The sequence below is a fragment of the Anas acuta genome, chromosome 3, assembly GCF_963932015.1.
Source record: "Anas acuta chromosome 3, bAnaAcu1.1, whole genome shotgun sequence".
Lineage (NCBI taxonomy): Eukaryota > Metazoa > Chordata > Aves > Anseriformes > Anatidae > Anas > Anas acuta.
The window spans coordinates 98,714,240-98,739,786 of record NC_088981.1 but is presented as its reverse complement, the minus strand read 5'-3'; the positions used below and the strand labels follow the sequence as shown (position 1 = coordinate 98,739,786).

The 25,547-nt window shown below is 34.5% G+C and overlaps 1 protein-coding gene across 4 annotated transcripts in view; it reads right to left on the bottom strand.

The window, feature by feature from the left end:
• SNTG2 (syntrophin gamma 2) overlaps positions 1–25,547 on the bottom strand; it is a 285,480-nt gene that overhangs the window by 83,393 nt on the left and 176,540 nt on the right. For all 4 annotated transcript variants that reach the window (XM_068678487.1, XM_068678488.1, XM_068678485.1 and 1 more), the window contains 2 exons: positions 22,777–22,868; positions 8,559–8,686 (listed from right to left, as the gene is read on the bottom strand). In XM_068678487.1, the coding sequence (XP_068534588.1) occupies positions 8,559–8,686; positions 22,777–22,868 (220 nt within the window). The remainder of the gene's footprint in view (positions 1–8,558; positions 8,687–22,776; positions 22,869–25,547) is intronic.

The following is a 25,547-nucleotide window of genomic DNA, read 5'->3' as shown; positions in this document are numbered from 1 at the left end:
TCTAACTGATGCGCCACTAACAGCTCCCAGCTGTATCCCATTAAATTTGTAATAACTCACATAGAAGAAAAAAAAAAAAAAAGGATTGTGGGAGATGGGATGGTTCTAGCATTGATTAGGTGTCTTATCCTGTACCCCATGAAGTCACACAAAAAGTTACGCTAGGACTGCTGATGGGAACTAACAGGGGTACTGTCACCAGCTGAAAAGAGAGTAGTATGCAGGTGCAAGATACTTGGCTTTGTTGCAGAGAGAAAAATCTGTGGAATTACAGTCTGCCAGACTCAGCGTGCTTTACTTGTTGCAGAACAAAGAAAGAGGTTGAGGAGCCTTGCTGGAGAACAGAAGCAGCCTGAATGACTGAAAGACATATGAAGTATCACCGTGCTACTGTCCTCTCTTGAGTGCAGAACTGTAGTAGGATGGGTCACTGTGGTGGGGTGGAGAATGGAATATATGTATCTTTATCAATATGCGTTTTATAATTTCAGCACAATCATTGGTTTTTGATAATTCAAGGGAGAGAATTTCAATTTCACCCCATTCAGGCAAGTAAAATTCTGTTGCCTAAGTAGGTGAGAGGCAACAGACACAATTTGTAACATGGCAAATTCCAATTTGACATCAGGTTTTTCATTTTTTCATTTTTTTTCTTTTGTTTTTCTCATGAGGATGATCAAATACCGGCACAGGTTGCCCATCAAGTTTGTAGAATCTCCATCCTGGAAGGTGTTCAGGATATCACATCGCCCTGTGTGATGTGATCTCATTAGAGATCTCCCTTTGAGCAGGGAACAGGACTGGGTGACCGCTGGCATCCCTTCCAACCTGACTTATTCTATGATTCTAGAATTGAGACATGCTGAACACAGGAACTATTTTGATTTATCATAAGTGACTGTGCGAGACAGAAGAAACACAAGACATCCTTATTTCCATGCAATGACTCCAAGGTGAGTCCAGGGATTTAGTGTATTTGTAGGCGAATGACTACTAGATATCTACAGTCAGATGAGATGAATCTCATCCATTAAATTCGAACCTCACATAGATTTTGAGCATGTGAATAGTCCCAAAGAACCTATGCGATCGTCATTTTACCTTAAGTTATCAGCATGCAGACAAATTTTTAGATGCTCCTTTGTGCTCCTTTGTCACAATGGAAACATGCTGGAGAGGTTAAAATTTTAAATAATAAACCACCAAACTGTATTTCATATTATTCATTATAGGAAGATCAAATTTATCTTAATGATGTCTTCAGAGCTGACTTAATAGGTCAGTAGCTTAAATCTCAAATATAATACACGATTTTTTCTTTCTGGCACATATAAGATGGCTAACACAATACATACTTGGACAGTTTTTACTGGACTGCCTCCCACTGTAATGCCAGCTAAGTTTCAGTTTCAAGAACTATATGTCTTTTGACATAAGGGGAGTCTATAGGTCATGACAACAACTCTTTGTCATGACTACAGAGTTCATCAGGGTCATTATGTTTAAATTATATGCAAAAGATTACTTCTTGAACATTTTAAGTTCTCCAGCTGATTTGAATATACTGTTTATACTGTATATGGAATTCAAACACATTTGTTAGAGAAAAATACATGGCCATGTGCTTGATTTTCACTTAGCACCGTGGCAGGTTTACTTTGAAATCTAAAACCTGTCTGCTTTCAGAAGAAAGAACAATATACCTTTATCGTATTTTTATTATTACTATTATTGATAATACAATGCAAACCAGGTTCTTTCCCATAACATCCGTCTATGCCTCTGAAAAAAATGCATTTCTGGAACAAAAAGATATTGTGAAAAACAACAGTGATAAAGCTAAATAATGAGCACCACAGGCTACATGCTTCAACACATCCAGCTAGCTCCAGCATTCTTTATTGCTATTTTGGTGTCAAAGTTAGTGGGAAGAAAGCAGACCTGCCACAGAACCTCAAGGCTATTTATCCTGAGGCATTTAGTGGGGACAGAGTCTTGCTGAGCTAACCCTGGTGGATTGGAATTTAGTATTTTGTCAGACAGCAGAAGAAAAGACAACGAACGTATGTCTCACTTCCTCCAGAAACAGAAAAAAGGTAGAAATTCTTTGAACTCTGTGGTAATATTAATATGCACAATCCCCCGGAGTAATAATTTGTTATTTGTTATGTATATATATATTATTTTTTTTCTTTCTTTTTTTTTTGGGGGGGGGGGGGGGGTGGGTGGGGGTGGGGAAGAGAGGGAGGAGAAGGATTTATTTTCCTTTTCCTTTTCCACTGTTCTGTCTTCTAAAGGAGGTTATTTACTAGAACTAAGAATGAAGAGGTGCCACATGAATTTTCCAGAGCAACACAACTTCGGGGGAAAGGGTGAATGGTTCCCGCATACATTCGTGTGCTTAGCTGCAGTACAGATTTTAAAACTAGATGCTAAATATTATGAGGATGAAGAATAAATAAAATAAACCACCTCACTCTCCATAAGTAGGCTTCCTGCAACTGAACAGAATTAAAGCGATGTGTTTGAGCATGTGACTATATTGCCCTAGACTGCAAAGCAGCAGCAATTCCCTTAATTTTGATGCCATTGATTTTTGATGCACTTTTAGACTGCAAATATCTTGCATCCAGAATGTCTAAATTCTGGCCAAAACATAAGGAACAGGTACTAAATTGGTCCCTAACTTTAAGAATCAGTATTCAGTGCTGATCTTTATTCTAACTGCATGGCATAGCTCCTGTCTAGCTCCTTTTTCCTGCTTGACTTTTCTCTGAGTTAGCCCTTATTTTATATTAGGGTGTGTCAGTCTCTCATTATGGAGAGATCTACAGAATAACTACTCACTTCTTGGGCATCTCTCTGTTAACAGTCTGTTGAGAAGAGCCTGTATTTACCTGACCCCTGGCAACTGACTTCCAGAACATCTTGCTGCTTAAGTAAAATTGTAAAAGTAGTATTAGAAATACTTATTTCAACATTTTTTTTTAATAACATACACACATGGCAGTGGTCAGGCAGCTAATAAAAATTGGTGGACAGCACAATTTTAAAAAGAAAATCTCAGATTTCATGACTTTTTCACTTATCAACTTAACAATGTAGCAAAAAGCAATAAATTGTTCTATACATCATATTCCTAAACACAGAAAAAAAGTACTTTATGTAGTGCTAAAAAGCTCAAGAAATTCAGAACAAAGGTTACAGAATAGACTTCCTTACAGGCAGGTACCAAGCTCTTCAGTACTTTATAACTACACTCAAAAATCAATAGGCATGGTAAAAATCACAAAACATTGCCCACAGCAATATGTCACATTTATTACAAGGCTACCAGGTCTAAAAGTCATTGAAAATTGCTTTCACTTTCCATATCTATGCTGAATGGAAAGAAAAAAAAGTTTAAATTCCTTAAGTGCCAAAAAAACCTTCCAGTTGACAAATGTTAAAACACTAGAGCTAAAAGGAGGAAATGTACCTGAAGAGAAAAAAATAACTCTTCTTCAAAATCATGTGATATTTGAAATGGATTATATACATAACGAATTTTTGAATAAGAAGCTGCTACATTTAACAGAACAGTAAAACATATCTTAGAAGCACAGGAGGAAAAAGTCATGTATAGATATCACGCCCAATGCTTTGCCATTTGCAAGTTAAAAAAAAAAATCATATATTGCTCAATGCTCATTACTATTAAATCTCATTGCTATTAAATCCTATTTTGCTAATTGTAAATTGCAGTAGTTCCACTACTACAGAGACGGCTCTAGAATACCACCATTCCAGTGGTTAGAAACCATTGGCTGGTTTTTATCATGATTTATCCTTCCTGTTAACCCAACATGCTAAGAAATCAAAATAATAGGATATATTATATTTCTATATGATTAACTAAAAACACTGCACACTTATGTACTGTATCCATTCATATTTTATGTTTTAAGTCAAATAACCAGAATTGTACACAGATTCTAGATCGGGTTTTAGCAATGTTTGTACAATGGTTTTTATGCTTCTCATTTCTAGAAATTGTTTCTCCTGCTATATTCTAAAATATCTGTTTTTCCTTCATAAGTCTGCAGAACAGCGATGTCCCAGGGTTATTTTCTGCCTAACTATGGTATGGACCTAATCCATTCCTTCCTCTGCTGCTGTCCACCAAAAGGCTCCATTAGGCTCCTATGGAAAATGAATTTATTTGTTCTAGATTTTTGTTCTAGTAAGAATCTTTAATGTCATTCCCCTACACTTGGCACTATTATGTTGTATTCCATTTCCAATTGTTCTATCCTTTCATAACATATTGTGCTCTTCTTCCGTGTAGTGGATGCTGATTCTGTCACTAATGATTTTAATTAGTATAATTTTATTTTCTGTATCATCAGTCAGATAGTCCTTAAGAGATAATAACATCCCTCAAAACCTTTGCTTTCTTTTTCTACTTACTTTTTATCAGATGCTATTCTCTTTCGCTCCTTAGCAAATAATACCAGAATTTAATTAAGTTGTTTTTGTAATTGGGATCACAGCTACAAGGGCTTATAGGTGCTGGACCAGAGTTACTTCCAGCTCACCCATTTCTTCTGTTCAGTTTCCATCTTCCAAATACGTATTTTTTTTCAGTCTCTAAACTTACAATGTTCAAGAGGTTATAGCTATACTACCTTCACTTAAAGCATCAGTCAATACAGCAAACAAAAATGATTATCTAGGGCTGTCAGTGCCCATTGTAAGGACTAGAAATACCTATACATAGTTCCAAATAAGGTTCTATATATTCTGTTAGAAAATATGAAAGATTATAAATGACTAGAACCATGTTCTTCATCTTCTATATGACTACTGGTCTTTACCTTTCTATCTTAAAAACAAAAAGTCTGCAAACGACATCAGGAACAAATTATTTTGGGTAAGCAAGGCTTACTTATTCCACTGTTAAACTTGCATCACATTTAGTGACCAACTCTGTCTTTAACAGTCAAAAAACGTTTCCATTCCTAGCAATTGCGTGTACTCACAGGAGCAGAATTCTCACTGTCCATACTACCTTAATACTTACAGAGAAAAATAGCACAAATGGACTGGCGAGAACTGTAAAATTACAAAAGTAGTGGTGCTATATAATAAAAGCAAGAACATTTAAAAGCCAATGAACTAGTAAGTAATCAAAAAGAGCAGACTAACCTATACACTACAAAGAAATATTCAAATATATTTCAATTATACCATCAATATGAACTGCACTAATTACAAGTGATTTGTGCAGTTAAGATAATGTTTATCTTGATGTTCATACTTTCTGAAGATATAACTGGAAAGATCCTGCATTGAGAAGATGAGAAACATCAACTACAATGTTCATATTTCCTTTAAAATATTCTAGGGTTGGGAATTTTTAAAATTTTGTTTAGTTATGTGGAAAAGAGACTTCAGACTCTTTGCAGTATTTTTTTTCCATTCCTCTTCATGTATAAGGAAGGAAAACCACCTATCCCATTCTCCTTTTTTTTTTTTTTTTTTTTTTCTGTTAATACCTACAGTGCAAAATCTAAAATATATGAAAGATATACTTGTGTCATTAAGTCACTAATCTTCAGACTTTGTGGGAAAAGTCAAATGAAAAATCCAGTGTAATGAAAGTCAAAATATGACTCCTTTTTCTTACACCATGAAAAAAGAATACTAGTCAGATAGAGGTGCTCCTGACCATCTTATGACACAAAAGCTAGAAGTATGTATTTTCTTGCCAAAGTTACTGGAAGACTCCAATGAAATACTACAACATACTTTAACCACAAAGGAAATAATATGGCCCAATCTGATTAGACTAGGCTAGATCTGATCTAAACCACACTAAAAAATATGCCATAGCCTATCTGAAAGCTTTATCTATATAACCTGTTTCTAACAGGAAAGTGGTCAAAAATATTGAGGAAGATGCTAACAGTTTTATACATTGTTACACTCTGCCTTTTACAAAGCAAAGGCATCAAAAAGCTGCCTTTCAGTAATAAATCAGACTCTGCTCGACCTTGTTCCTGAGGTTGTCTGAAAATTAGATTATTAAAACACTAGGAATACATACACATATCTTAAATATGAAAGCGAAAGTGATAATGAGGTCAGAGGGGCTTTCTAGACTGTCTGACAGCAGTATATTACATCAGAACAGCAAGAGTAGTTGCACTCACGGATACTATACTTAGCACACACAATGCTATATATTAAAACAATTGGTTAGTGATTGATCTTAGTAGAAGAGTATGCTATGTGTTCTGTGACCATCTGGAAGAATTTCAGAGGTGATAAAGCAGTGTTTTCAGTGTTACCTGTGAGTGAATAGATGGCCAAAAAATCATACAGGCTTTAATATCCTTTCCCAAGCTGTAATATTTTACAAAGTTTCAAGAGAATGTCAAAAGCTAAAAAGACAGATCATTTTGGTAGAAGAATTATATAGACCTCTCTTTCAGAATTTAATTCAGGGAAAGAATAGGGGAAATGTCCTTTTTGTCCACCTAGAAGAGAAGGTGCACAGCTGTGTATATGACACCATAGAAAATAGTTTCAATTGTTCAACGATACAGACTTAAAAATGAGACAGGGCTGTACCAGTGCCAGAGTGCCTTCTCAAGACAAGGATTCTCAAGACAAGGATCACAGTCTCCCTTTATATTGAAAAAGCAGGAATTCTCTTTACCGATCATATAGACCCTTCCAGACCTCCTTCCCCATAGTTTTTGTTGGTGACCATGATGTTACATGGCATGGAATAATCATTTGATCAATTTGGGTCAGCTGTCCACATTGTGTCCCCTACCAGCTTCTGATCCACCCTTAGCCTACTTGTTGGGGGTGGGAAAAAGAGACAGCCTTGATGCTCAGCAACAACAAAAATACTGGTGTGTTATTAATATTATTTTAGTCAAAAATCCAAAACATGGCACATGCAGGCTGCTACGTAGAATATTTACTCCACCCCAGCCAGACACAGTACAGTATCAGAAGATATGTTATTTCAAGGCATTTTCAAAACGTACAGCAGCTGTTTTCAGAAGTGGAATCTCTTGGGATTGCTTCATCTAATGCATAGAGTGCATAGAACAGGAGTTAAACAGCTCCAAACTATCAAGGTGATAACTGAATTCTAAGGTTTAAATGTTCTGTCTTCTTCCACTTATCCTTTAAATTCACAAACATTGATGATGAGCTGATGATGAGCTGATGCTTAAATGTGCACGCATAGATAAATTAAGTTAATCCACAGGAGAACTTCTACAACCTGAATGGATTGGAGGCCTGTGATAGACTGGGAAGTGTTGGATCAAATGAACAGGTCAGCTGAAAGAGGAAGGAAGAAAGTAGTGGACGAAGTTATGAGAGACTTTTTAAAATGGAATTAAGAGATCAGAAGAGGGTGTGGAACAACTTAAAAGTTTTCTGTGCAATTTATCATTATTGAGCTGTGACACTTCATCACAAAGTCTGGGAGAAGAGACGCCAACAGATTTAGGGGACCAATTGCTCTAAGCTAAAAGCAGGATAACTGTCCTACAAAAAAATAAAATAAAATAAATGATAATTCACATCATTTTTTTTTTTTTTGGAAACAGGTAACAAATCTGGTATAGATAAGGAAAAACAAACATGTTGATTTCTGATACTTCCTGGTAGCAGGTGACCTTAATAGTTGATGCTTCAAGAAGGATTCCAATTCTCTCATTTTCAAAAATCAGAAATATATAAATATAGGGCAACCCATAAAGAAAATGGAAAATAACAACAGTGAAGGAACTGCTGTTCTCATAAATATGGAGAACAGTGGACTACTTGAACCACAATTAGTGACAGATTTGTGGCAGTCCTACCACGCTTAATGGATTGCAGAAAAAAAATATGATGCATGCTGCAAAATGTTAGAACTTTTCTAAGCATAATATTTGCTGAGGCTTCAACAGCCTTCACTTTTGCTTTTACTTATTTCCTGAAGCCCACAACAATCACCTTTGCTATCCTACTCCACTGTTGCTTTATGAACTATTGCCTAAGTATCTGAGATGTGGCAAGATTCTATGATGAAAAATAAAACACTTTGTACCCTCTACTTTTAGAAAATCTGTTGTCAGTATGAGTTCCTATATGACAATGATAGGCACATAACATTTTGCAGAATGTTATCATTTTTAAAGAAAAAGGAGTGTTTACTGACAATATCTGAACTTACTCTATTACAGAGATATGGAGTGAAATGTAATACCTTAAAAATTAATTCAAGTAATGCCAAGCTTAACCTCTGTGCTAGCTACTGATGCTAACTGAATTCCCAAGGTACATCAGATTACAAAAACATATTTATAGGAGCTATATTTACAGTCTTTTTACTTTGTCTTATAATCATAATGCATAGCATTAATCTCAAGAGAAGATGGACTACATAGATTTTAATAACAAGACTTTCATATCTCCACTCAAAGAATCCTTACATAGCCAACACTCCACAGTAAAATATTAGGTACAGCTAACTAAAACAGTGCTTCTCCTTTTAGATTACAAACCTTAATTTATCTGTTCCAGCTTTGTACCTCGAGATTCGAGCCATTGACAGAGGAACTGATAAGGTGTCTAGCCAGCGCTTCTCATATTTTGGTTCATTAGCTATGGGTGAAGAAGGTGATGATGGAGCCTGTGCAGAATAAATGAGAATCAGTAAGTACAGTTTACAAAACAACATAGTGCAAAAAACATGAATATTCATCTCTGGCTCTGCTTGTCTCAGAAAGGAATAATATATAGTGATAAAACTATTTAAGAAACTTTAGTTTCTTAAACTTTGTAGATTTAATAACTCTGGAATTTAGTAGAGAAATAAAAGCATTCACGAAGAAAGCAATGCTGTCCATCTTGACAATATATGTGATATAATTTGATACTATTTTGACTTAATTTTAGTATTGCCTTAATACTAAATAATATATATTGCCTTAATACTACCAACACATATATTTTTATAACTGAAAATAAGAAGGAAATTTGTTTTGTTTTAATCATAAATGTCCTGAATTTTATCTAAATGCAACATGAATTACATTTTTGACTTAAACTAATTTAGTCCATGGAACTCTTTGACATGCCTCAATTATCAAAGAAAAAGACACAGTATCCTAATGAAAGTACTACAGGAGTCATTGAGAAGACTGGTTTCTTATTTATGCAACAGACTTTTATCCATAGTATTATTTAATAGTTGATTTAAAACTCTGTTTTCTTTGTTATCACTACCTATATATGAAATGATGAATTTTGGAAATTTCATCTTAGAAGTTCTCCTTCAAGTGCTTCTATTGGAAAGACAAGGTTGCTGATACTCTCCAAGCAGTAGAGGATGTCCAGATCTCACAACAGTGAAAAGACATACTTTTATCATCTACTCATTACAGCGTACATAAGAAAATGATGTTAAAACAAATGTGTGCAAATGCCAATGCAAATTAAGCTAAGGGAATTAGCCTGAATATATAGCTATTAGTCAAACCTGAAGTAGAGGTTATATAGATTGTTCAGTCTAGTCATATGCGTAGCATCTTATGTATTGCAACTCAATATTTAATTAATGCATGAAAGCAACACAGTATGAAACCTGATTAAAATAAAATACTTATGAAATTTTAAAAGTTGTCAAAGAACTACTGACACTAAAACTTTCCGGGAACTTCAAAGAAATACACATCTTAATATAGTTGCAGAATATTCAGTTTCTTCCTTGAGAAGAAACCTCCAGAGGTTTACACTATTGTATCACTGACTGAAAGTACAAAACTATGTCTAAACTGTGAAGAAAAATAAAGAAAAAAAAGACAAAGGTGGTAACTGGTTTTCTTTGCAAATGATTTGAAAATAGTGTTTACAGGTAAAATATCAATTAAATTATGAACTGATTAGAAAATTATGGAAACCAATGCTTAGCATACCAATTCAGATTTATAATCATGATTATGAGCATATAAAAGGCTTATTAAATGAACAACAGAATGAGCTAGGATTTTCTTACAGAACACATGTAGACAATGCACTTGAAATTTTAAATTGGTATTTATAGCTCTGCACTGCCATGACATCTGCATATCTCCCTTTTCTATAAAGAGAGCCATTACTATGTACAGACAGGCAAAAAAAAAAAAAAAAAAAGAATCAAAGAAAGAATCAAAGAGATATAGGTGTTTAGGTCAAAGTTAGGCATCTATGCTATCTTCATCTGGACCGAAATTACCTGTCCCAGAGAACTTACCAGTAGAGTGAGTTTAAAGATGGTTATTTTTATAAGAGCCATAAACATGCACCAAGTAGAACAAAAGCAAATAAACCAAATGATGGACCAGCATCAACTCTCTTATGCCCAGGTGTTAAAAAAACATAAAACCTACTCAAGGAATACTCAAGAGAGCATTCTGGGAATTGCTCCATTTCTATTTTTTTTCTTCCTGCTCATAAATCTTTTAGGTTTTTGTTTGCTTCTTTCTTTTTCATGAAGTTCTTTCTTATAGTCAGCAGCTACTGATCTCTCTATTTCTTTAAATAAATCAAAATACTGACTTTCAGATTCTAACAGGATAACTGAGAGTTAGTGATTGAGGAATACTTCTCCAGTAAATAAAAAAAAATGTAGTGAAATTGGCAGAGTTGGTTAACAGTAAAGTATCTTGTACACTGCAAACTCTTTAAGGAAAAGAATCATAGAGTTTCATTTAGAGTATCTGCAATCCCTAGAACAATCCAGCTTTCATTTGACTGAGATCACCTGATGTTCAGTATGAATATTTCATAATCAAGTCCATTGATTAATTCTGTTTCATAGAATTAGCCACAAAAAGATGGCTTGAAACCTTAGTTTAAACTTGGTAATATCATAGTGAGGAAACTGATGCATATTTTAGCATTCTGTACAAATGAAAATCATTGACAGAATGACAGGCAACCTACAGTTGAAAATGATAACATTCCTGTCCAGAAGCTGAAATGTCTAAGAATAAAGTAGAAGGTAGATTATTACAGCCAAACATAAATGCTTGAATATGATCACTGAATTTAAATCCACGAATCACAAAATAGGAACCATTTTCACTTATTGCTCCCATCCTCTCCACTCTCAACACAGAGGTAACATCTAGATAATTTAAACAGAAAAACACTTTTCTTGCAAACTGAAAGAAAACCTTGTATTTCTTTTAGAAGAACCCTGTATTTCTTTTAGTAGGGTCTATTCTGTCTATTATGTAATATTCAATTTAAGAGTATTTTACAGAAAAAAAAAAAAAAAAGAAAAAGGAAGGGTCACTAGCAATTTGATATTTCAGTGTGGTCCCTTACACTTCAGTCAAATGCTTTAGTAGGATAACAGCGCAAAGAAGAAATATCTCCTTGAAAGTAAAGATAAGAATTTTAGAAAATCTACATCACAATTATCCACTGGATTTGTTAATTAAAGGGGGGAAAACCCTTGGTCAAAATTTATTAATCTCAAAGTTATGATTCTATATGCTAAACTGTTATAACTTGTGTAAACTCCTAAGGAAATTTGGCTTCTGTAGACTATTTCAAAGTTTTGGTGTTTGATAAACATATGAGAAAGCGTTTTTCAGATGGTTACGTGTTTCACCACCCTAGTTCTGGGTTATACATGTAGAATCCATACCTCATGATCCAGCCAGTAATGACCAAGAATAGGGAAATGATATAAAGAGGTCAAACTGGTTCAAGTCTCAAATTTCTGTTTCTTACTAAGCCATATTATACTAACCTGTTTATGGTAGAACGGAAATTAGAACCCTCCTTATCTTGTTACAGACAAAAGAGGGCATACACATGGCCACAAGGCCATAGCATAAAAATTAAATACTATCATAGGCCCAGCAGCCCATTTTGTTCAGTTTGCCCTATAATCTACTAATACTTCAATCAGAGACAGATCCTTCACTACATCCCTTCAAAATGTGGATAAATGGGGATAAACAACATGGTGAAGAAGCAAGCCAATATAATTTTTGCAAACAGAGGTCTTTGCAAACAGAGGTCTTCAGAAATCTTTTAGAGTTGTCCACGCAGTTAATTAATGAGCGGACCAATTGTTACGATGTACTTTGGTTTCCAAAAACCACTTGTCCTCAACAAAAGATTCTTAACTGATTTGCTACGAAGTAAGGCAAAGCCCTCAAACAAATTAATAATTAGGTTAATAGAGCAAGCAAAATACTTGTTAGTAAACAGTTTTTGCAGCGGAGTGTACTATCAGTGGACTCCCATATATACATGCTCTTCAGCGTACCAATTGATGATGTGGACAAGATGGTAAGCAATAGACTGATGAAGTCAACAATGTGAAATAAGTAATGAAAAACAATAAAAAGAAGATCAAACTGCAAACTGCAGCAGAAGCACCTCATGATACTGAATGACTGCTAAAAGGACTGCTAAAAATATTATAGATAAATGTATGTTAATGCATATGAGGTAAGAATATATTAACTTTTCCAGGACTGTAATGGGTTATGAACAGATGATAAATACTCAAAATAACATCTTGCTGTTGCAGGAAAAGCAGATGTTGAAAAGTATGGAATGACTTTCAAGCAAATAATGATTAAGTAAACAAAGACTAATTAGACTGGAAAAGAAGTAGCTGACATGATTGTATGACAAGTGTATATAAGAACACAGAGCAAGGGACTAGGATATAATGGCTCACTTTCCCTAAAAATATAGTAAGATCCTAAAATACAGAAGGATAAAAACAATGAAAGAATGCGTTTCTGTATATAAGAAACTCTAGTTCAGGAAGCACCTATCCAAAACATCACTGGAGGTGCAGAGAACATACCCTATAAATAATTCTACATATTTCCTCTATTCTTGGATTGTCTTGAGGGCATCTGTTGGGGACGAGCTTTTTGGCTAGATAATCCTTTGGTCTGACCCAGTGTACAGAGCTGGCTTGAACTTCAAGCCTTCTGTCTACTAAACAGCTGCTGCTCATGCTCTGCACACCATTCCTCCAAAGGACTAAAAAAAAAAATTGACTGTTTAGAGATAATCTCTTCAATTGCGGCTTTTATCCTCTGGTTCATTTCACACCATTGGCTTTCTGCTGAGATCACCAACAATGTTGCCAATTATTGCCAATTTGCTTGCAACACCTGTCCATTAAGAAATGGATTGAGTACAAAAATCTCATTTTTGACAGAACACTGAATGAGGATCAGTTTGTAATGACACATAATCACTATCCACCTGGGACAGCTGTGTGCTGTTGACCTGGAGGAGGGAATGATCCTATATCCCATTAGCAATCACTGACCTATGAAGGACAACGTGGGCTAGTGCTTTGTTGCTTTTAAGAACATATTCTGTAACTACTCATCATGGGACAACCATGAAGTCATACCATAAGTAGAATGAAAAGGCCTCCGTTAAGTGGGAAACCTAATCAGACATGTCTCTGTAATTAAGCTTCTACTAAGAATATAGGAAAGACATAAATAGATCATAGTTCACTGTGATTGTCAATTTTTTATCTTTTTGTGACATATTATTTGCTGAACTTGGGCAACTCAATTATTTTACCTTTTTAATTTTAATTTTAAACTGTCATTGATTCTAAAACCTCTGCAAGAAAAATGTCATGTCCTCAAAAGGAAGCATTTCTGAATCCACACTAGTAATTTAATTTGTCGTTTCTGTCAGGCCTGCACCTTGAAAGCAGCTACAGTGATATTTTAGGATGAATGACATGCTGCTGCTTCTTTAAACATGGACTTTAGGCAAGCTGAAGCTGGGTTAAATCAGTTCTGGACTCAGAAATACTTACAGTCATGTTGCTCGGCAAGCTTAATTTTGTTTTTAAATATACTTGTCAATTCATAGTATAAACACTGCCTGGTTCACAGAAAGGCAAGTCTTGCGAAGTCTTCATAGTAGATGAAGGACTACACCTGGAACAGCAATGTATCTATCAAACACACTCTCATATCACAATTAAGCAGAGGTAATAATAATTGGTAGTGTTTTTTCTTAAAGGACTACACTAATTGGCATCAATGATTTGTTCCCTTGAAAGAAGCTACTTTCTTTATTACCATGCTACCTTGCTGCTGCCAGCGGCCTTAAGAAATAAAGAGAAGACAGGACTTCTTATCAATATCTGAAATTTCAACTCTAAGTGCAACTAGCACAAAGGATTCCACAAAAGGCTTGTGTTCTATATGACTTTCATTTTCTATGAAAAACCTTTAATTTTTGCACTTTTTTGCTAAATTATGCTTGAGGGTTTCAGAAGACTGGCAAGATGTTCACTGGAAAATTAACTTTCAGTTAATTTAATTTAAATTAATTAATAAATCTAATTAATGACCGTTTTGGCAAAACCTAAAATATAAAAGAATATAAAAGAAAATAAATAAGAAGCAATTGTGATATGCATTAGGAAAATTTTTAGCTTAAATTCTGTGATCTTGTATTTCATCCTGTAAGACTTTTACTTACAATTGGAATTCATCCACTTTTTGCTTTAGAAGATTTATTCTTTCAAAGTCTATCATTAAACTCTTGAGGCTGTTCCATAAACTGATACTTCTACCAAGCGCACGTGTATGTAACAGACATGACTTATTTTAGATTACTGCTTGTGATGAACACTGGTTCAATTTCAGATGCTATTATTTATCTTTTGAGCTGTTGTTGTTGCTATTTCCTCTTTATTGAGCATTGTTGAGAGTTTCTGAAAAGAGTATCAGATATTTCTCTGAAGATATGTGTATGAAAATGCTAGCAATATTAATACAACATTTTATCTTCATATATTGAAATACTTTCCTAGGAAAAACAACTCTGACATTGAAGTGCTAAAACATGGTGTAGCATAGCTTAATTTCTTTAAGCTGTAACTGAAAAAAATGGCCAATACATTTTAATGGACTTTGGTAGAAAACCAAAACAACTCAGTGTAGTTAATACTAACTTAATCGCTTTTTTTTTTTTTTTTTTTTTACAAGCTGGAGAGCATCTTGTCAAAACTCTATTACTGAAGATATTGCAGCACACTCAAAAGAAAGCCCTCAATATGATATGCTTTTCAAAGTAGGCATATTTGTCTTACTGTTATTTTGGAGGAAGGGAATTAGAATTATATCTTTTCCTGCAGCAGCACTGGAAACTCACAGTGTGTTGGTGGTGCACTCTCTACACGTTTCAGTCAGGTCAGCGACTGATATCTGTATGTATATTGCATATACGTATCCAATATACAAATGAATAAATAAATGTATACGTAGGATTAGTTTTCAGGGGATCAATGAACTAATCTGATCAATGTATAGCTGAGCATTTGCTAACACCTATTCTAGGGAGAGACAGGAAACAGGCTGCTGACTAACTGGGGAAGAAAACAAGACCGCTCCATTTAGCAGTAAAAGAGTCTTATGTTACCTGATATTAATCATGGAACAACACAATTACAAGTGTTCAGTAGTGACATGACTGAAATTCTTGCAGTGCCCAGCTAAAGATACACTTTATTGAGGTATCTATTGTAAAGAGGAGTCAATTAGAGTGTTCAGCTTGTCTCAGAACTCAGAGGGATGTAATGACGATATCAAAATACCTGTGCATTTCTTTGATGTAGCATCAGTTCAGAAGAGAGTCTGTGTTTATTTATTTTTAATGGAATGCTTAGATGCAGGTGCGCAATTCAGTGACAGCTTTAAGAAGACAGTAATTATGTGGTAAAGTATGCATCACCAAATCATTTAATAAAGGCTTTTATACGGGAAACAAGCTCTTCCAGATGAAGTAACAATTTGGACAAGTAATTTGATGTCTTTAAAATTCGATGAAAGAAGCAACTTTTAATTATACAGCTCTATTCTACACTATTTTAATCGACACACATTGTTTAATTAAATGGGAAGAAGGTGAAACAGCATTTGAAACAAGGATACTGCCCCTCCATTTCTATTACAGAAAAAATGATTTAATTCCAGTGCTGCATCATGTGTAGGCTTCTGAAATTTAATGCCTGCTCTTGAAGACATGTAGTGCATTTGAATTAATGGATAGTTTTGCAGACACTGAGCACCTATATGTGGTTACATGGAGTCTGTATACATGTTAGGGATCTATGCTGCCCTATTCACTGCAGTAGATACGCATTTAAGTCAATGAGATTGCTATTCTGCCGGTGAGGAACAAATTAAAAATCTTTCAATTATATATTTTTTTCTAGAAGTGATTTACAATGGAAAAAAATAATGAATATTTTATTACATCTGTGCTGCTAGGTGCTGTATCTTTTTTTTTTTTTTCTTTTTAAACGAACCAATAAGGTACAAGCCTGACTAAGATATTTTTAAAGAAAATGTATGGACTATTGCACCTTTTTCTTAATTTGTTTCCCTTAGGCTAAAGGGAATTTACTAAATGTAATTGGTTCCTGAGTAACCTCAACAACCTTGCCTGCAACACCTTTCCCAGGCATATTCTTTCTTTGGAGGATGAGGGGGGTTGGAAAAGGGGATAAAGTGGTTTTTAATAAATCTCAGCACAAAAGCAGAAAGTAATTGTGACTCTTCTCAAATTATAACAGAAGTCAGGAAACAAAACACTATGTTAAAAGTATATAAGGAAAAATACAGAACAGAATACAGTGTTGAAATTATTATATTGTCACTTCATAAATGCAACTTCAGTGTTACAGACTGTTTTTGGCAGCCTTTCATATCCCCAGATGGGGTGCTCTGTCCTTGCTGAGAAGAATTAGCTCAAGGTTAGAGAAACTTTTTGGCCTTCACACACTGCAAATTCCTTGGGACAAATTTGAGGTTTGTCTCCTGCTCCTGTCACTGACTGGCAACTCAGTAAATGTCAATTTGTTGCAGAAACTTGTGGAATGACAATGGATGCAACTTTGAGGGAGGACCTGTTGCCTTGATTTCACTGTTGTTTATTATTATAAACCTTTTATGTATATCTGAACCACTGGAGTTCATCTATGCTAACATCACATCTAGATATGGGTCATCACTATTCACCTCTGTTTCCCTGCTGCTCATTACCTGGGCCTAGTATTTGAAACACTAATCTAACATTAACTACAGCAACAGTAAAAGGATCTTTTATAGTAATACTAGCAATGCTTGCTTTCATTTCTAACATTTCATCTTCTAACACATGCAGTCTTCAGTCTCATGGATGCTCCCACATATTTTTTCTTCCTAACCAAGGACTTCTGCTACTCCCTGCTAACATACCTGTAAGATTGCTGCTCTTTCTGTTGCCAAAACGTGATAAAGGATCATAATTTTGTTTAGTCATGCAATGGAGTTCTACATGTATAACTTCTCTTTATAATCTAGCTCTGCCCTGAAGCAGTCCACTTCGTGCCTTTGTAGTCATAAGCAGGAGAACAGATAATGAGGGAAAAGAGAGACGCATTTGTACAAAAATCAAATGCAAATTTAATTCATCCCCAGCTCTCATTCTGCATTCCTGAACATCATAAGCCAAACATAAGAGCATCGGTCATTAATAATAAACAACATTCCCACAAACTTCTTTGTCTGTATGTGCAAATGAAAGGTACTCAATGCATTCAGTGCAATCTACAGAGTAATACAACTCTCCGCAAAATGGATTCCTGGTGACTGGTCAGATAACTGCTCCCTACAATCAAATAATCAAGGTACTCCAAATACTCTAATCACAAGTGTAATTAAAAAAGAAACTGTGTAATCACCGCATTTCTACCAGCACTGATAAAAATAAACAACTTAGGCTTTATCTCCTAAGCCATTTTCTTTTCACTGCTGCTGAAAACTACAATGAACAAGTTCATAAGAAATAGGAGAAATGCATTCACAAGAGACTGTATATGGGAAAACAGGTAGAATCAAAAAATGAAAACAGATACGTTACAAAAACAGTTTTTTTTTTTGTTTTTTTTTTTTACTTGACATATTATTTATATTATGATTGTGCTGCACTTTTTTTCTCAAAGATAAACAAAAAAGCCAGAACCTTCTATTTGACCTTTCTTGGTCTTTGATTTCTTTTACAGTGAATAATCCCCACTTAAAAAACTGTAAAACTTCTTGGGCTGTGTGTGAATATCAGCTTAACTTTCAGTGCTTAAGTGAGTACTTTTGAAACTAGTATTAGATGTCACAAAGCTGACATATTGCTCAGTGCTCATTTATTTAGTATCTAGTAAGAATTCCTTTTAATTCAATGCCGTAAGTCCTTTCACCACCATTTTTAAGTCTCTAAGTTTAATAAACAAAACAAAAACCTTAAAAAACAAAAACAAAGTGTGACGAACAAAATATGACTTAAATTAAGATTGGGAAATTAAACAAGTGTTTAATTTCTGTGCAGAAGAAATGGCTATCCTGATGAATCACATATTAAATAGAAGAAGAAATAAACCCATGGAAAGGATTAACAATGACAGTAGGGATCAATAAAAGATGAGACTTTTAAAAACACCTTTTATTCATTTCATGAATATCATAGCAAAAGTCCTAATCAACTCAGAATTAGAGAAACATAGCACTTTTTAACCTCTAAATCTCAGATAAACAATTTCCTTACTCAATATCAATAGCATTTTATAAGCAGATCTAGAGTAGTAGAGTAGGAAGTTATTATCAAATAGCTTTATTTTCTACTGATATGACTTCTGAGTGGTGTCATCAGAAACAGAAAATTTGGATTATTTTTCTCTGTATGTAGAAAGGAAATTGTTTCATATTTTATAGTGGAGAAAAAGGAGTATGCTTATTTGCAGTGTGTTTTATCTCTTTTCATATAGGATCTCACCACAGAAGCAGTTCAAGGTATTCAGTTCAAGTGTAGCTAGCTATGTTTGTCTGTTTTAACTATTTTCTTTTCTGTTCAGGAAATGGAAGACGTGGTGATGATTATTTTCATAAGGGTAACCAGCACTGTCTCTCTAAGCTACTTTTTGTATTTAGTAGATTTATTATCTCTTATGCAAATACATTACCAAATGATACCCTATGAATCACAAGTCAATTTAAAGTTATAATTCTTTCATACACAGTGAGAAAATCATGGATTTTCAGATCAGGAGTTGGCGGAGTCTACTGGTATCACATACTGAATCACTATAACATAAAAGATATTGATCTGAAATCTTGAAACTTCTTTAAAGTGAGCTACAGAGTGACAAAAATGAAGAATAAAATACAAATTAAGAATGATAAATAGCATGTTTATACTGAATTGGAAGACACTACAGAAAAAATAAAATTATTGAAGCTTTTAGATGTGGTGCAGCCATTTCATTTCAGCTCAATGGTCTGGTTACTTACTGCATTGAAGTATCCATCAGCATAGCTTTTACCCTCAATAAGAGGGTCTCCAACACCTTGCATGCACTCTCTTCCCTTTTTGGGGGAGGATTGGTTTGGGACTACTGGTTTGGGACTAAGCTGTATCATTCTCTCACTCTGAAATCAGGACTACCATATATGTTAAAGACATAGGACCTATAGGTCCCACCAGATGTTGGGCATCTGTATTTTTCCTTTTTATAAACTGTATGTGGTGCTAAAGTAGGCATCTTTCTTAAATCAAAACTTTTTAATTGAACAGATGAAACAAAGACACTAAAGGGAAAACAAAACAAAACAACAACAAATAAACATGTAAGCAACTTATAAAATTCTAAATGCTTGTTTCATTTCATTTAACCAACTAAACTTAACGTACACTATCAAAATTAAATTAGAATTCTTAAATTACATGATCTATTCTAGTCTTAGTCCATTTATCAGAATATCACTTTTAGACAATTCAGGGAATTTGGATATTCAAAGAAGTGAAAAACTACTACGGTTTCTCTTTGCATGGCAACTTTCATACCATGTAATAGTGTCTTAGCAATTGGTTTTATTTCAGATGTCTTCTTTGTTTATTTGTCCAGAGGGCTGACTTGGAAATCCAGCTAGGAGACTATCCCTACAGTATTTTCTCCATTGTTTTGTAGATAGAATCCTTCATCTACATGTACTATAATCACTGGCCTAGAGAGTAGCTCTTCTAAACCTATGTTCCCTGAAATTTCAGAGTATGATTAATAAACCATGTATCAGATACAGATGAATGTATCTGATACTACCAGTCTCTACAGCATTTGTCACGCTGCTCAAGCACAAACCAACTAGGTGTGAAGAGCGCACTTCATCTCATTTCTCTATGTTCAGGGCAAGCCCTCTGAAGCACTCTACTGCAAACTACTCAAATATATAGGAAATATTTCTATAAATCCTGAAGATGATATCAAATCACATATAACAGATGCTTCACAGAAGATATAATAAAGATATGTCTAACAGAGGCAAGCTAGCATGAGAACTGAAAATGGTGTAATCGTATTAGGCAGAGACAGCTTGATGTTAACACGGCTAAACTACTTCCTATATGATACAAACTAGTAACACCACAATATATTCTGGTGTCATGCAGATGTTACTGCCTGAGATAGCATTAGCTCTGGTGTCTCTGTATTACTGGTTTTCAGAACAAACATGCTGAATGACAGTCTGGTAAAACTACCATAATAATCATTCTGTACCTCCTGTCCTTTCCTTTAATATGTATGATTTTTGAAGTAGCATTCATAAATACATGTGCATTGTCATTAATATAGCAAGGATCTGACTGTGGTTAGGAAGGTACATACAACATGATGAAACAGATCATTCAGAGTGAGTCAGATCTCCCTTACCAAGATGATATTAAAATGGGGTTTAAATATTCCTATTGGGCAATACAGTCAGTGGGAATGTCAGTCCAGCTCTTCCTTTACTGAAAATACCTAATTCAAATTAGAAGCATCCACTACTTGGTACCTGAAAAACATGCAGTTCTGAAGTTCTAATCACAGCTTATCTATATCTTACATAGATAGATGTCAGTCCAAAAGATGGACTACCTCAAAAGCCAGCTGTATCAGCATAGAATACATAGAACCTTGCTTTTGAACATTATAAGAATCTGGCAATTTTTAGTTTTATTTCCTATGAAGTGAGATTGTGACACTTTTACTGGCTACATATAATGTAAATTGTTTTGCTTAGCTTCACTTGTAGGTCATTGTGTCTGGTGTGAGTTCCTCTCATGACTTTTTGTCCAGCTTCAGAAAAAGACAGAAAACTGCTGTATATAAACAAGTTAGTACCTCGATATTCCCCCTTCTGTTTTTACAGAAGCTTACATGCAGTCTTTTGTGTGCTACCTTGGAAACTAACTCTGAATTACTTTGTGTTACAAGTCCATAAAACTCCAGCCACTTACTTTTGTAATGTGTAGAATTCCAAGCGTGCAATCCCCATTGTATAGTCGTAATGATGATTGAAAGTTATTATGGCACACATTTTAGCAGTTAGTAGGCATTAATTTGCTAAAGCATGCTAATGCAATCAGAGGAAATCACCTGACCATAGCCCTCTTCATATAATGCAAGCACTTTGAAGAAAGGACTTGTTTGGCTGCATAGCAGCCGGTAGACAGGCATTGCAGAATAATGGACCCTGATGGCAGATGTCTTTGTTTGTTTGTTTGTTTGTTTTTGCTAAGACAACAGTGCAAGGTAACTAAATGTAAAAATTATCTGGATAATTGCAAACAAATAAACATGATATCTTCTGTATCTATACTCAGTTTGGACCCCAAGCACTAAAGTACAGATATTAAAACAGAACTGAATGCTTTATTACTTATCGTATAAATATTTGCTTATATATATTACCATATATATATATTTATCTGATGAAAAATAGCTTTAAGGATTAATTTAGAGAGGTAGTGGTCAAATGTTCAAAACTTGACAGAAGCAGCAGACACATGACTGGAAAAAAAAAAGCAACAGAGGTCAGCAGAAGCCTGTACTCCATTCACAGGGCATTCATTCTTTACAATGTAATATCCAACTGAAAAGAATACAGCTGCAATTAGTTGAGCTAATCAAGTTTTCAGCATGAACCGCTGTTCTTATACAGGTATTATTTACATCTTCAATCTTCATTTTAAGAAGACAGCAACACTGTCACCTACTAAAACATCTTATCTTCCTTGCTTTTGACAATTTCTATCTTTCCCAGAGAAAATAATGTATTTTTTCCCACAATGCTGCACTTAATTCAGTCATAGATGTTTGCTGCTGAAAAAAAGTAAGAAAGGACCATCCTCCGGATTGAAGAAATAGCCTTGTTTTAAGTCTGCTTTCTCATTTTATTTTTTTCCTCCTTTTTTCCTTTTCATCAAAGTTTGCCTCAATAATTCAACTCTTACATTCTTGTCTGAATGCCATTTGCATTTCAGCATCTTTACTAAATTTAATAGCACAATGCTATAATTCAACAAAATATGTTAAAAATTGACATGAGTTCATCCCCACACAATGATCCAACCTTGCTGTGATCATTCTGAGAAGCTTATCAGTGTTGCCTCATAGCAACTGAGAATAGCAACCATGTTGGCTACTTCACAAGTATATAGAATTTTACAGCATAGGCACTTAAAAAAAATCCAACAAAACAAATAAAAAAATAATAATAAAAAAAAAATTCAAACAAAAAATGCTTAACCAACCAAACACTAAAAAAAATTAGGCTAGTCCTATGGTGTTACATTAGCATTCTGAAGCTCAAAATGGAGCAAAAACTTATATAACTTATGCTATGTTTTTAGTATTAATTTACTTACAGTGTTAATTGAGTTTCCATTTAAATGTAAGCCACTGTCAAAGAGAGGTGATGAAGCTCCACTGCTGTGATCACTAGATGGTCCAGGGGAACCTGGAAATCAGATCATGAAAGATAATTGCTTATATTAAAAATATATGTATATATCTATTCCAGACATGTTAAACATGTTAAGAATTTCTAATACAAATCACCAAACCAAAACTGCATTTTAGGAGGATAGACAATAAAATGTGTCAATCATATAATATATGTCTAAGAAGAAAAAAGTAGCTGGATGTCATTTTATGGAGGCTGTCATTCTGTCAAAGCTGTGTTCATGGGACTTTAGATGCTTAATTGTTTGCAGGATTAAGCCTTTTTTTTTTTTTTTTCACTGAGAGTGAGATATTCAAAATCAAGTAACAAATTCAGTTACACAAATCCCATTAATTTAATGAATAAATTTCCTACTCAGTGTTGAAAGTCTCATCTTGGAGTATAATTATGGAGAGTGTATCTATACACAAAGCTAATAAGAAACTCTCAAGCAGGTATTAACAGTACACATACTTACATTTTACTAATGGATATATATTTTTCATAAAGTGGCAATTACTTTCAAGAATGATGCACCTTCTCAAACTAAGAAATTAAAATCAAATAGTCATCTTGCAATGTTGATACTGTATTAATACTCTAATATAACACAGCTATATTCTTTGAGATATCTGTTCCTTTAAACAGCTATTCATGATCCTACTTTAGCAGTTAATGGGACTCTAGGAAAGCTTAATGCATTCGTATGTAATAACTCATTTAATATAACAGAAACAACACAAAGCCACATCATTGTGTAATTTTTGTTTAAATACAAAATTATAACATATAGTACCAATAATACCCAATTACTGTCAGAATACACTTGGCCTTGCCAATAAAACACATAAAATCAGTTTCACAGCATTATATTCATCATTACTGAAACCTCATTTTTCTGTCTGAAGAAGTCACCTGAAATTGCCTTTAAATCATTTCACATTAATAGGTCTGTCAAATCTAACATCACAAGAGTCAAAATGTCATTCCAAGTCACATATTTTTGTATGTATCTATTCCACATATCTGAAAGATTTAGCAAAATGGAAGTTAATTCAACAAAGGCTCGTTTTCTCCATAACAACTCTCTGTCAGTCCAGTATTGAGATCTCAAAATTACACTCTGCATTCTGAAGTTTCAGCATGTTTTCATTCATAGTCTTTTCTGTATAGTTTCAGACAATGTCAGCAGGAGGCACTGCTATGCTTCGCTGATACAGGTCTAACCCAAGTGCCAACTTAGTAGCCAGGTACATTTTGTAGCTACTATAAACCTACAGTGCACCACAAAAATTGATGTTCAGAGTTGTAGGTGACCACAGGGAATTATTGTAACAGAAAATGATATCTATTTTTTTCATTAAAAAAAAAATGTTTAAATAAAAAACTTCACATTAAATTCCTTGTGGAAGAGTCTGTTGGAACTTCATTATCTCCCAGAAAAGACATGTATGACAGGTCCATGAGTCGATCAGATTCTTAATGTGGACCAATCCCACATCTTCTGCAGTTTCAGCATATCAAAATAGACAAATATAATTATTTCCAAAACTCTGAATGAAGGATTTACTTTTTGCTTTTCAGTTTAGTAGCTTTCTTTGGTTTTCTGAGTCACAACAAACTATTCAGCCTCCCTGCAGGGAAGTTCACAAGTTGTTTAGTCTGCTCCCTGCTTATTCGGCCTCACGCACTCATAGACTATTCCTTCATGGCCTCGTTCTGTATTTTGGAAGCTTCTGTTTATATTCAACTGCTTTCATGGAAGGTGCAGTCCTCTCATCTCTCCAAGGAGCTCTGCCTGCCTCCTGGCATGGCAGTCCCAAAGCAATCAGGTGGGCTTTTTAGAACAAAACATAGGATATACATACACAGCAAATACACGATCCAAAAAATTACACTAACAAAAAGCAATCTTATATTATTTGCTACTATAGCTCTTGCCCAAATAGATGAGACTCCAAATCAAGTGCTGGGTACCAGTTCAATCTCTGGAACATTAGTTCATAATCATCTAAACAAAGCGCTTTTTTAAAATAAAGCATCAGGTATAGACAATTCCCCTCTCCATGACTAGTGGGGACTGATACCAGAAGCTAGGTACATGGTATATTGTGAGACTTTCAGCAACCATTATTATCACCTAGCTTTCTTCTTATTCCACCCAAATTGTAGTTAGGCAGTCAAGCTATGAGAAATGAGAACTTGTACTATGACAGGTCTTATCTGTATTTAATTTTATTTTTTTTTCTTAGCTGTGTCATTTTTGTTATCTTAAGAATGCTAGCTCATAAAGGATTCTGTGAGTATGGGAAAGATTTTTACCTGAGCAACAGATGACTGTGCTCAGAGGAAAAAACCTCCCCTGTGATGTGTGAAAGGGCCAGAGAAAGAGAGAGATATCCAGTATATAGGATTTTTCAGTCCACAAAAGAGACCGAGATACTCCTGAGGGTGGCAAGAAAAAGCCAGAACTCAGAGGTGAGTGAAAGAAACTTCTTAAGGACCAGAGGGGATTTTGCAGATCTAGCAGTAACTCAGGAAAATCACCAAGTTATCTGACACTAAACCTAAAGCAAGAAATCATTTGCAGTGGAACAGGTAGGAGTTGTTTATAAAACCTTTTAATTCTTTTTGACAGAATCACTGAGATTTTTCAATTTAAAAAGTCCGGTGTTCTGCTACTTAGTTTAATAA